General features: G+C 40.3%; 1 protein-coding gene across 8 annotated transcripts in view; it reads right to left on the reverse strand.

Moving 5' to 3' along the window:
• The window catches only part of Pabir2 (PABIR family member 2), a 40,029-nt gene that overhangs the window by 11,446 nt on the left and 16,259 nt on the right, over positions 1–12,324 (reverse strand). For 4 of the 8 annotated variants that reach the window (XM_004653988.2, XM_045140760.1, XM_045140758.1 and 1 more), the window contains exons 6-7: positions 10,795–10,880; positions 9,250–9,311 (exon numbers count right to left, since the gene is read on the reverse strand). In XM_004653988.2, the coding sequence (XP_004654045.1) occupies positions 9,250–9,311; positions 10,795–10,880 (148 nt within the window). Of the gene's footprint in view, positions 1–9,249; positions 9,315–10,794; positions 10,881–12,324 lie in introns of all 8 variants that reach the window. The other 4 variants (XM_045140761.1, XM_045140759.1, XM_045140757.1 and 1 more) reach the window with 1 other exon arrangement.

Below are 12,324 nucleotides of genomic sequence, written 5' to 3' on the forward strand. Positions count from 1 at the left end.
ACAAAACCATTTTTAAGGCCATAGGTAGGAAATGAACATCATACATTTAGATGACACCTCTCTGAATTGTTAAGCATTTTTCATTTAAGTCACCCCAAGGCTATATTTGTATTAGATATAAAGAAGTCATTTTTTATTGCAAAAAAGTAAAGAAAGAATGCCACTGCAAAACAACTTTACAAGTATAGAATTGTGACTAAAATGAGGGTGAAGCTTGTATAACCCAAACTCAGAATACTTCAAGCCATTACATAAAAGTTCTATATTGCCAATAGTGGTGACACGTGCCTATAATCCTAGCATCCAGGAGGCTGAGGCAGGAAGATCATGAGTTCAAGGCCAGCTTGGGCTATATAGGCAGTTGCAGGTCAGCCTATAGTATATAACAAAACCCTGTATCAAAACACCAAAAAAGGAACTTTCCCATGTGCTATAGCATAGAAGAAATATGCTTCTCTATATCCCAACCAAAAACTCAGCAGCCTTAAAACCTTTTCATTCAGCCAGGCATGGTGGCGCACGTCTTTAATCCCAGCACTTGGGAGGCAGAGGTAGGAAGATCACTGTGAGTTCAAGGCCACCCTGAGATTACCTAGTGAATTCAGGTCAGCCTGGACAACTAGAGTAAAACCCTACCGTGAAAAACCAAAACACAGAAAAAAACCAAAAAAACACAAAAGCAAACAAAATATACCTTTTCATTCATTGTATGCAGCATGATGAGACATATTCATTCATATATGCATGCTCTTTAATAAAACAAAACACTGACTTTATGAGGCAAAATGAATCAAAGCTAACCAATAATAGAAATAAAGTGAGTATCTCACAGGGAATTTCACTTGCTTGTTTGTTTGTTTGAGGTTGAGTCTCACTCTGTCCCAGGCTGACCTAACACTCATTTGGCAGCCCCAGGCTACCCTTGAACTCATAGTGATCCTCCTACCTCTGCCTCCTCAGTGCTGGGATTAAGGGCATGTGCTACCATACCCAGCTTCAAGGAGAATATTTTATGGTTAGCAAATATTATTCATTTTATATATTATTTGAACATTTCCTGAGATGATATGAAAGCTTGTTTTCTGATAAAGTTTCTACATGAAAGTTTGTGTCATATGATATAGTGAACATGAAGAAAGATATGTTTGAAAGCTTACCTGCAGCTGAAAGCAATTATTATCCAATTATTACTCTATCATTTAGATTTTTGCAGAACTGGTAATCAGAAAACATGGCTCCAATAGGAATAACTCTTAACATTTTGCAATCTACTAGTAGTGTTTTGTTGCCCTTTTCACCAAAAGCTGTTTTTAGTTAAAATATACATATACCTTGTGTTTGATGCTTTTTATCTGAACTTGAAAATAGAATGTTAAAAACAATCCAGCACTCAGGAGGCAGAGGTAGGAGGATCGGTGAGAGTTCGAGGCCACCCAGAGACTACATCGTGAATTCCAGGTCAGCCTGTACTACAGTGAGACCCTACCTTAACCACCCAACCCCACCCCCACAGAAAAAGAGAAAACAAAACAAAGATGAAAACAAAACCAAAAAGCAAATTAACCTGGACATGGTGGCACATGCCTATAACTTCACACTTGGGAGGCAGAGGCAGAACGATTACCACCAAGTTTAGGGCCAGCTTGGCTATGTAGTTCCACATCAGCCTGGGCTATAGAATGAGATCCTGCCTCAAAACAAACAAACAAGAAAATTTAAGCCAGATGGCCCACCCCTTTGATCCCAGCACTTGGGAGGCAGAGGTAAGAGGATCACTGTGAGTTCAAGGCCAGCCTAAGACTAGAGTGAGGTGAGTTTCAGGTCAGCCTTGTCTACAATGAGACTTTACCTCAGAGAAAACAAAAAGAAATGAAGGAAGAAAGGAAGGAAAGAAGGGAGAGAGGGAGGGAAGGTGGGAGGAAGAGAAGGAGGGGAAGAGAAAGAAGGGAGGGAGGAAGGAAGGGAGAGAAGGAAGGGACAATTTAATTCAAAGGCCTTTGTATACTTTAGTAGGAAAGTGTAACTGATCTTAAAACTAAAACTTTTCCTATGATAGAAAAATATGAAGAACAAATGTAGTATTTATTTTCATATCACCAATTAATATATGCTACCTTTGTTTTGTAGCTATTATAAAAATTATAGAAATTCATAAAAGGTATACTTTTATTTGATTATTTTGCCCACACTTTAATATGCAGGTTTCAAATCAGGCTTTCAGCTCCTCTTTACTAGCAAAGAATCCCTCCATCTACTGGTATATTTTGGAATAGCTACTAAATACTAATTTCTTTAAGGTTGGCAAAAATATTTAAATTACTAATAAAATAATAACAGCTTTATTTTCAAGTGTATTTTGACATAGTACTCCTGAGAACATTTCTAAGGTTGTAAATGATAACTTGCAAGATTATAGAGAAGGATTTTACTCATAAAATACAAACAGTATCACTATACGAGGATCTATTTTTATGAGGATCTATTTTCCAAAGTGTATCATCTTTAACTTGATTTTCTGCTGAGATAGAGTTTTGCTATGTAGTCCCGGATGGCCTCAAACTTGCAGTGATCCTCCTGCCTCTGACTCTGACTGGGATTACAGGCATGCAAGGTGACAGTTTATCTTTTATTTATTTATTTTTAATTTGAGAGAGAAAGAGGCAGAGAAAATGGGTATGCCAAGGCCTCTAGCCACTGTAAGCGAACTCCGGATGCATGCACAACCTTGCGCATTTAGCTTATGTGGGGCCTAGGGAATGGAACCTGGGTCTGTAGGCTTCGTAAGCAAGCACTTTAACAGCTAATCCATCTCTCTATCCCTTATGGATTTTTGTTTGTTTGTTTGTTTTTCGAGGTAGGGTCTCACTCTGGCCCAGACTGACCTGGAATTCATTATGGAGTCTCAGGGTAGCCTTGAACTCATGGCGATCCTCCTACCTCTGCCTCCCGAGTGCTGGGATTGAAGGCATGCACCACCACGCCCGGCTCCTTATGGATTTTTTGATACAGGGTATCATGTATCCCAGAGTGACCTTGAATTTGTTATATAGCCAAGGATGACCTTGAATTTCTGATCCTCCTGCCTCCACCTTCCCAGTGGCATGCATCACCACACCTAGTTGTTTTAAACATGTTACTTTTAAATCTCTGTGAGCCTGCCTATGATTGGAAATATTTCACCCAAGTTGCCACAAGTCTCCATTCTCCTAATAAGAAAGCCAATTTGTGTTCTCCCCTAAAGGTGATATGAAATGCTTTGTTTTATTTCATTTCTTTGTTTACTCAGACAGAGTCTTACTCTTTAGTCCAGGGTGGCCTGAAAATCACTATGTAGCTTAGATGGTCTCTAACTCATTGCAGTCTTCCTATCTCAGCCTCCAAAGTGCTGAGATTACAGTCATGAGCTACCACATCCAGCTGAATTGCTATAGTTTAAAAGCCAGTGTTAGCCAGACATGGTTTTGCATGCCTTTAGTCACAGCACTCTGGAGGCAGAGGTGGGAGGATCCCTATGAGTTTGAGGCTAGCCTGAGACTACATCATGAATTCCAGGTCAGCCTGGGCTAGAACAAGACCCTACCTCAAAAAACAAAACAAATACAATAAAATAAAGGTAATTGTTAAAGCTTCTTTTTAAATATGACATCTGCAGGTCTGAAGACATGGCTTAGTGGTTGGGGCCTTTACCTGAGAAGCCTAAGGACCCAGGTTCAATTTCCAAGAACCCACATAAGCCAGATGCACATGGTGGTGAATACATCTGGAGTTCATTTGCAGTGGCTAGAAGCCCTGGTGTGCCCACACACTCTCTCTCAAATAAATAAATATAATGATATCAGCTAGGTAGTCATGGTGGCTCATGCCTTTAATCCTAGCACTCAGGAGGGTGAGGTAAAAAGATCACCAGGATTTCAAGACTTGCCTAGGGTACAGAGTGAGTTCCAGGTTAGCCTGGTCTAGAGAGAGAATGTCTTAAAAATCAAAGGGCTGAGGGCGAGGGAGGGCATTACCATGGTATATTGTTTATAATCATGGAAGTTGTTAATAAAAAATAATAAAAATAAAAAAAAAACAAAAAAATCAAAGGACTGGAGAGATGTCTCAGTGGTTAAGGCACTTGCCTGCGAAGCCTAATGACCCAGGTTCAATTCCCTAGCACCCACATAAAGCCAGATGCACAAAGTGGTGCATGCATCTGGAATTCGTTTTCAGGGGCTGGAGGCCCTGGTGTGCCCATTCTCTCTCTCCTCCTCTCTCTTCTTGCAAATAAATAAATACAATGTTTAAAGAAAACCACCACCAACAACAACAAAAAAGACATTTGCCTATGCCTGTATCTTAAAGCATTTTCCTTTAGCAGTTTCAGATTTTATATTAAGGTCTTCAGTGCATTTTGAATTGCTTTTTGTGCAGGGATATAGATCTAATTTCATTATTTGGTGTGTGTGAATATTTGGTTTTCCCAGTACCATTTGTTAAAGGGACTGTCTTTTTTCCTAGTGTATATTTTTTGATATCTTTGTTAAAAATATTAGGTGGATGCAGCTGAGTAAATTTATAGAACATGTGGATCCTGGATTTTATTTTTTTCTTTTTCAAAGTAGGGTCTCACTCTATCTCAGGCTGACCTGGAATTCACTATGTAGTCTCAGGGTGGGCTTGAACTCATGGGATCCTCCTACCTCTGCCCCCCAAGTGCTGGGATTAAAGGTGTACCACCATGCTCAGTTTAATTATATATATATATAATAAAATATATATATAATAAATTACCTAGTGGGCATGTGTGACCTTCCACTTTCCTCACCTATGTGTGTCTGGCTTATGTGGGATCAAGAGAGTCAAACATGGGTCCTTAGGCTTCACAGGCAAGCACCTTAACCACTTAGTCATCTCTCCAGCCTGATTTTATTTATTTATTTATTTATTTTTTTGGTTTTTCATGGTAGGGTCTTGCTCTAGCCCAGGCTGACCTGGAATTCACTATGTAGTCTCATGTGGCCTTGAATTCACAGCAATCCTCCTATCTCTGCCTCGTGAATGCTGTGATTAAAGGCATGTGCCACTACACTGTTTTTAAAAGTATTTTAAATTATTTATTTGGAAACAGAGATAGACAGAAAGAGACAGACACACAGAGAGAATGGGTGCACCATGGCCTCCAGCCACTGAAAATGAACTCCAGATGCATGTGCCACTTGGTGCATCTGGCTTACATGGGTACTGGGGAATCAAACCTTGGTTCTGAGGCTTTTCAGGCAAGTGCCTTAGTCACTAAACCATCTCTTCAGCCCTAACTATATATTTTAATTTTTCTTTTTGCAAGAGGAGAGAGAGGCAGAAAGAGTACACCAGGGCCTGTAGCCACTGCAAATGTGTGTGCCACTTGGTGCATCTGGCTTTATACAGTTACTAGGGAACTGAACCCAGGTTGTTAGGCTTTGCAGGCAAACACCGTACTCACTGAGCCATATCTTCATCCTCTTTTAAAAGTATTTAATTTAATTTTAATTTATTTTGAAAGAGGACACAGAGAGAGAATGGGTAGATTTTAAATTTTATAAACTGTGTGTGTGTATGTGGCCATAGGTCATTAAACTAGAAAGGAGACCATGAGGGGGAAAAAGAGGTTCTAAGGACAGAGAAAAAAGAAGATAATTCCGTATCTGTAACATGAAAACAGGGGGAGGAAGGGACCAGTAGGAGGGAGACAGGGGAGGAGAGTAGTGGAGGAGAATCAACATAAAGTATGTATAAGAATGCCATTAGAGGGCTGGAGAGATGGCTTAGCGGTTAAGCGCTTGCCTATGAAGCCTAAGAACTCCAGTTCGAGGCTCGGTTCCCCAGGTCCCACGTTAGCCAGATGCACAAGGGGGCGCACGCGTCTGGAGTTCGTTTGCAGAGGCTGGAAGCCCTGGCGCGCCCATTCTCTCTCTCTCCCTCTATCTGTCTTTCTCTCTGTGTCTGTCGCTCTCAAATAAATAAATAAAAAATTTTTAAAAAAAGGTGTGTGCCACCATGCCTTTAAAAAAAAAAAAGAATGCCATTAGAGGGCTGGAGAGATGGCTTAGTGGTTAAGCGCTTGCCTGTGAAGCCTAAGGACCCCGGTTCGAGGCTTGGTTCCCCAGTACACACACAAGCCAGATGCACAAGGTGGCACATACATTTGGAGTTCATTTATAGTGGCTAGAGGACCTGGTGTGCCATTTTTTCTCTCTCTCTTTCTCTCTCCCTCTTGGCCTCTTTCTGTCTGTCTCAAATAATAAAAAATATAAAAAAAAATTTTAAAAATGCCATAAGGTCTTGGGCATAGTGGCTCATGCCTTTAGTCCCAGCTCTTGGAAGTCTGAGGCAAGAGAATTGCCATGAGTTTGAGGCCAACCTGGAGCTACAGAGTGAGTTCTAGGTAATCTTGGGCTAGAGTGAGACCCTGCCTCAAAAAAAAAAAAACACAATAAAACAATGCATAAGGAAACCCATTATTTGGTATATTCATCAAAGACATTAAAAATTAGCCAGGCATTGTGGCACACATCTGTCATTCCAGCAGCTGGGGAGGTGAAGGCAGGAAGCTCAAGAGTTCAAGATCAGTGAGTTCAGAGCCAGCATGGACTACATTTAAGACCCTGTCTTAGAAAATAACCTAATAATAAATAATAAGATGACATCAGTCTGATACTTTCAATTATACAGTCATAAGGCCAGGAATAATGATTAAGGTAGTATTCAATTTCATTTGTTGTGTGTAATATGCATGTTATAGTGTGTGTGGTATATGCATGTGTACAGATGCACATACCCTGTGTGTGCACATACTGAGATGGAGTCTTTCATTGAACCCCAGGGTGCCATTTTCAGTCAGACTGGCTGATCAGGGTGCCCCAGCAATTCGCCCATCACTGTTCTCCACAAAGCAGGGGCTATAGGTATGAGTAAACACACTTAGCTATTTATATGGGTGCTGGGGAATCAAAACCAGGACAAATCAGGCCCTCTTCAGCATTCTTACCTACCGAGCCATCCCCCCAGCCCAGTGTGAAATTCTTTTGCCATATTCAAAAGCCAGATGCAGGCCAGGGAACTAGCTCAGTGGTCGACTGTTTGCCTAGCTGGGTTTCATCCCCAGAACAACAACAACAACAAAAAACAACCAACAGTTGCCAGGATGGAAAGATGGGTCAGTGGTTAAGGTGCTTGCCTGCAAAGACCGAGGAACCCAACTTTGATTCCCCAGTACCCACCAGATGTATAAGGTTGCAGATGTATCTGAAATTCATTTGCAGAGGCTAGAGGTCCTGGTGTGCCCACTCTCTCTCTTAAATAAATCAAAACAAAAATAAAGGAGTTTATCTTACAATTAAAAAAGAAAAGATGCCATCAGGTGCCTTCTATAAGCATCTAAAACTAACACTGATAGAGAGCATTTTATGCTTTGTGGTTCAAAATAAGGCAATTAATAGAGCACCCAGTTATATCAAAAACTCTATTCTGGAAGATGACAATTTACTGTTGGCCACTGCTGGGTCTGATTGGTATTTCAAAGGAATATTGGGTACTGCAAATAGGAACTGAAGGGGGGTAAACTTATTAAACCCATTAACCTGTGATTGATGATGTTTCCCTGTCATTTTAAAAGACTAAATAGAAGGTGGGAGGTCTGATGTCAAAAACTTGTACAATTTTAAAACATCACAATTAAATGTGAGCTGGTTTCCCATTAAAAAAAAAGCTCTATATACCTAAACATATGGCAACTCTTGCCTTGTTGAGGCAGAATTTGGTAATGTGGGAGTGAATATCACCTTACATTTAAGCAAATAGTATGTTTACACATATATTTACTATGCCATTATATATTTCTGCAACTTATCAATTATGATTCACTTTTGTATTCAGACCACTAAAAGGAAATTATTTTTGGAATATATATATATATATATAGATAATATGAATATAAATATGATTCAGATATGAATTATAAAGTAACAGATCACATAAAATAGCTAATTTATAGCCCTTACAATCAGTAGAACATATTTTGGAGATATTTTAGATTTCTTTAGAAAGAAAGGAGAATAAATATGTAATATAATTACACAATTACAATTATATAATCATTTCAGAGAATAATTCTAATTTCTAATTCAAGCTTGGTGAGATTTAATACCAGAAGTGTGATACATCCTTTTACTCCAGCTTTACTGAGGTATAACTAATAAATAAAAAGTATGCCAGAGATGGTGGCACACACCTTTAATCCCAGCATTCGGGAGGCAGAGGTAGGAGGATTACTGTTACTTCAAGGCCACCCTGAGACTGCACAGTGAATTCCAGATCAGCCTGAGCTAGAGTGAAACCCTACCTCGAACAAACAAACGAAAAATAAAAAAGTGTGTAGGGGCTATACAGAGATTTACTCAGTGGTTAAAGGCTCTGGCTTACAAAACCTGCTGGCCTAGGTTCAATTCCTCAGAACCAACGTAAAGAGGGACACATGCATCTGTGATCCCAAAGCACCTACCGCAATGGGAGGTAGAGTCAGGAGAATGTGAAACTTGCAGGTCAGCTAGTCTGATGTTCAAGAGACCCTGTCTCAAGCCAGGTGTGGTGGCGCATGCCTTTAATCCCAGCACTTGGAAGGCAGAGGTAGGAGGATCACTGTGAGTTCAAGGCCACCCTGAGACTACATAGTACATTCCAGGTCAGCCTGGGCTAGAGCGAGACCCCACAATGGAAAAAAAAAGAGAGAGACCCTGTCTCAAAGGCAGTGGAGCACACCCCAAATTTGTCCTCTGACCTCCACACGTGCACCATGGCACATGCACTCAGAGAAACACACTCGCTCGCAATTTTTTAAGTACATTTAACATGTACAATGTAGTGATTTGATATATGTACAAAAACATCTATCATTTCACCTCCTTACCTTTTTAAAATATTTTATTAATTATTTATTTTGGTTAGTTATTTGATGGGGAAAGAGAGAGAGAGAGAGAGAATGGGTGTGCCAGGGCCTTCAGCCACTGCAAACGAACTCCAGATGCATGTACCCCCTTGTGCATCTGGCTAGCATGGGTCCTGGGGAATCGAACCTCGGTCCTTTGGCTTTTCAGGCCAATGCCTTAACTGCTAAACCATCCCTCCAGCCCTCACCTCCTTACCTTTTTAGGGCAACTGTAAGAACTTCCTTTGCAGGGTTCAATTATGTAACAGAATACTCCCAACCATAGTCATTATACTGCTACATACCTTTTCTTTTAAGGGGGCCAAGAACGCTGGGCCTAATGCACTTGACTGGGCTCTGACTCCTCCTGCTTTGATAAATAAACAAACAGGATGATGTGAAGTACTTCCATGATGAAAGATAAAGAGCATTACAGTCCAACAAATAAAAACAAATAACAAGGATAGTCATGTCAGCAGAAATAGAAAGTGCTGTGTCTTACTAATACATGATTTGACCCTACTTATGGGACTCTAAAATAACATGACATTTTAAACTGTTAAAAAAAATCAGCATCATGGCATATTGTCTATATATCAAGAGGCTGTCAATAAAAAGTTAAAAAAAGATCAGGGCTAGAGAAATGGCTCAGAGGTTAAGTGTGCTTTTTGCACAGACATGAGGGCCTAAGGGAGCCTGAAACTGTTGAAGTTTAAATATTCAGATCCCATATAATACAGCTTGGCCTGGCCATGTGTTCCTATACCCCCAGCCCAGTCCTGTAGGGACTAGAGTCCTGAAAATCCACGGAAACGGTAAAAAGGGACACTCTGGCTCAAATAAAAAAGGAAAGAAAAAAAAGACCAGGCAGGCCTAATGTTCCACTCTGGCTACCACAGGTAAGCAACCTCCACTGCAGGGGAGCATATTATAGGGTGCCAAAAGGGCACATACACGTGCATATATCACACATACACCACTTTACACATACACACACACACACAAGCAAAATAAATCATTCTATTAGAGAAAATACGGCTAGTAAAGCATCCCAGTGATTTAAGGTGCTTGCTTGCAAGCTTGCCAGCCTGAGTTCAATTCCCCAGCTCCCATGTGAAGCCTATACGTATGGGAGGAGCCAGGAGAACCGAGATGCATGCACACAGATATCATACACATCCACACATACATCGACACACCATGAAAATAGCTTTTCTAGCTGGGTGTGGTGGCACACACCTTTAATCCCAGCACTTAGGAAGGCAGAGGTAGTAGGATCGCTGTGAGTTTGAGGTCACTCTGAGATTACATAGTGAATTCCAGGTTAGACTGGGCTAGAGCGAGACCCTACCTCAAAAAATAAAAAAAAAAAAAATTAAAAAGGTTTTTTTTAACAAAAAGATAAAATACAGCAGTTTAAAGAAAATTATGCCTTACTAAAAGTGCATTTGGATTTTGACTGATTAATAATCTTTTATCCTTAAAATGAGTATGTTGTTATACATGCATGTATGTGCATGTGTGTGTATCCTCTGAAAATATACCAGCAGTAAGGGCTGGAGATGTACCCCAGTGTAGAGTACTTGTCTAGTATTCACAAGGCTCTGAGGTCAACACCCAGTACCATAAGTAATAAGTAAGTAAATAAATAAATAAGCACCAAGTCTCAAAATACAGAAGTTGAAAAAATGTTAATGACAGAAAATAGGTGATTAGCATAGTTTTTCACTGTGATGTTCTTATAACTTTTCTGTATATCTGAAAATTTGAGTAATAAAATCTTCAGGAAATTTGTAAAAGAAACATTATGAGTGGTACTATAGCTACATTTACAAGTCAAAGTCACTGACCTTGAAAACCGTCTGGGATTTACAACAGGACTTGGAGGCAATCCACTGCTGCTCACAAACATTTGCAAAGATGGTGAAAAGCATTGCTAGAAAAAGCACATTCACTGTTAAAATAGTTATACAGCTCTGGTTTTCAAAACCTTCTTTAGAAAATGATAGAAATAGCATCCTGAGACTTGCTAAGCTATCTAAAAATCAACCTAGCATAGGAACCAGATATACCTGGGCATAGATGCCCAAAGACTCTATACCATACAGCAGAGTTGCTGACACATCCATCATGTTCATTGCTGTTCTGTTCACAACATCTAAGAAATAAAATCAACTGAGGTGGCCATCAGCTGATGACTGGACAATAAAAATGAGGTCTGTGTAGACATAATGCATTATTATTCAGCTAAAAAGAAAAATTAAATTGGGCAGGAGAGATGGCTTAGCAGGTAAGGCACTTGCCTGCAAAGCCCAAAGACCCAGGTTCAATTCTCCAGATCTCACATAATCAGGATGCACATGGTGGTGCATGTATCTGGAGTTCATTTGCAGTGGCTACAGGCCCTGGTGCATCCATTCTCTTTCTCTCCCCCCTCTTCCCCTCTTTCTGTCTCTAATAAAATAAATAACAATAAAACCAAAAAATACAAACATTAAATTGTGAAACTTTCAGAAAAATGGATGGAAGTACAAAATATTATACTGAGACCCAGAAACATAAAACTCACATGTTTTCTCTCATATGTAGAACCTAACTTGTTAAATTTTTTTTAATTTATTTATTTGAGAGCGATAGACACAGAAAGAAAGATAGAGGGAGAGAGAGAGAATGGACATGCCAGGGCTTCCAGCCTCTGCAAACGAACTCCAGACGCGTGCGCCCCCTTGTGCATCTGGCTAACGTGGGACCTGGGGAATCGAGCCTCGAACCGGGGTCCTTAGGCTTCACAGGCAAGTGCTTAACTGCTAAGCCATCTCTCCAGCCTGAACCTAACTTTTAATGTTTGTTTATATGTATATAAATAAGGGGATGTGAGAGTATGTCTATGCTATGTGAGTAAAGAGACCAGAGAGGAACAAGAAGTGAGGAGAAAGGGCAAAAGGAAACAAGGAGGTTAAAGCCGAGCGTGGTGGTTCATGCCTTTAATCCCATCACTGGGGAGGCAGAGGTAGGAGGATCGATCACCATGAGTTTAAGGTCACCCTGAGATTATGTAGTGAATTCCAGGTCAGCCTGGACTAGAGTGAGACTCTACCTTGAAAAAAACAAAACAAAAACAAAAGAAAGTAGAAAGGAGGCAATGATCGGGAGAGGAAATAATCAGGGAGGGTGGTAGTTTGAATGGATGGCTCCCAACGTATTTAGTGTTTTATTAGTTTGTAGTTTATATCTGAAGCTACCTGGTTGGAGGAGGTGTCACTGGATGGATCTTAGGGTCCAGCCCTAAGGTGTGGTGGTGGTTTTGGAATTCCAATCTAAAGATATGCAAAGTACCTAGTTCCACCTGGAGTTCCTGAAGTGTGCTGTGTGGTGGCACT

Source organism: Jaculus jaculus, chromosome X (genome assembly GCF_020740685.1).
Source record: "Jaculus jaculus isolate mJacJac1 chromosome X, mJacJac1.mat.Y.cur, whole genome shotgun sequence".
Taxonomy (NCBI): domain Eukaryota; kingdom Metazoa; phylum Chordata; class Mammalia; order Rodentia; family Dipodidae; genus Jaculus; species Jaculus jaculus.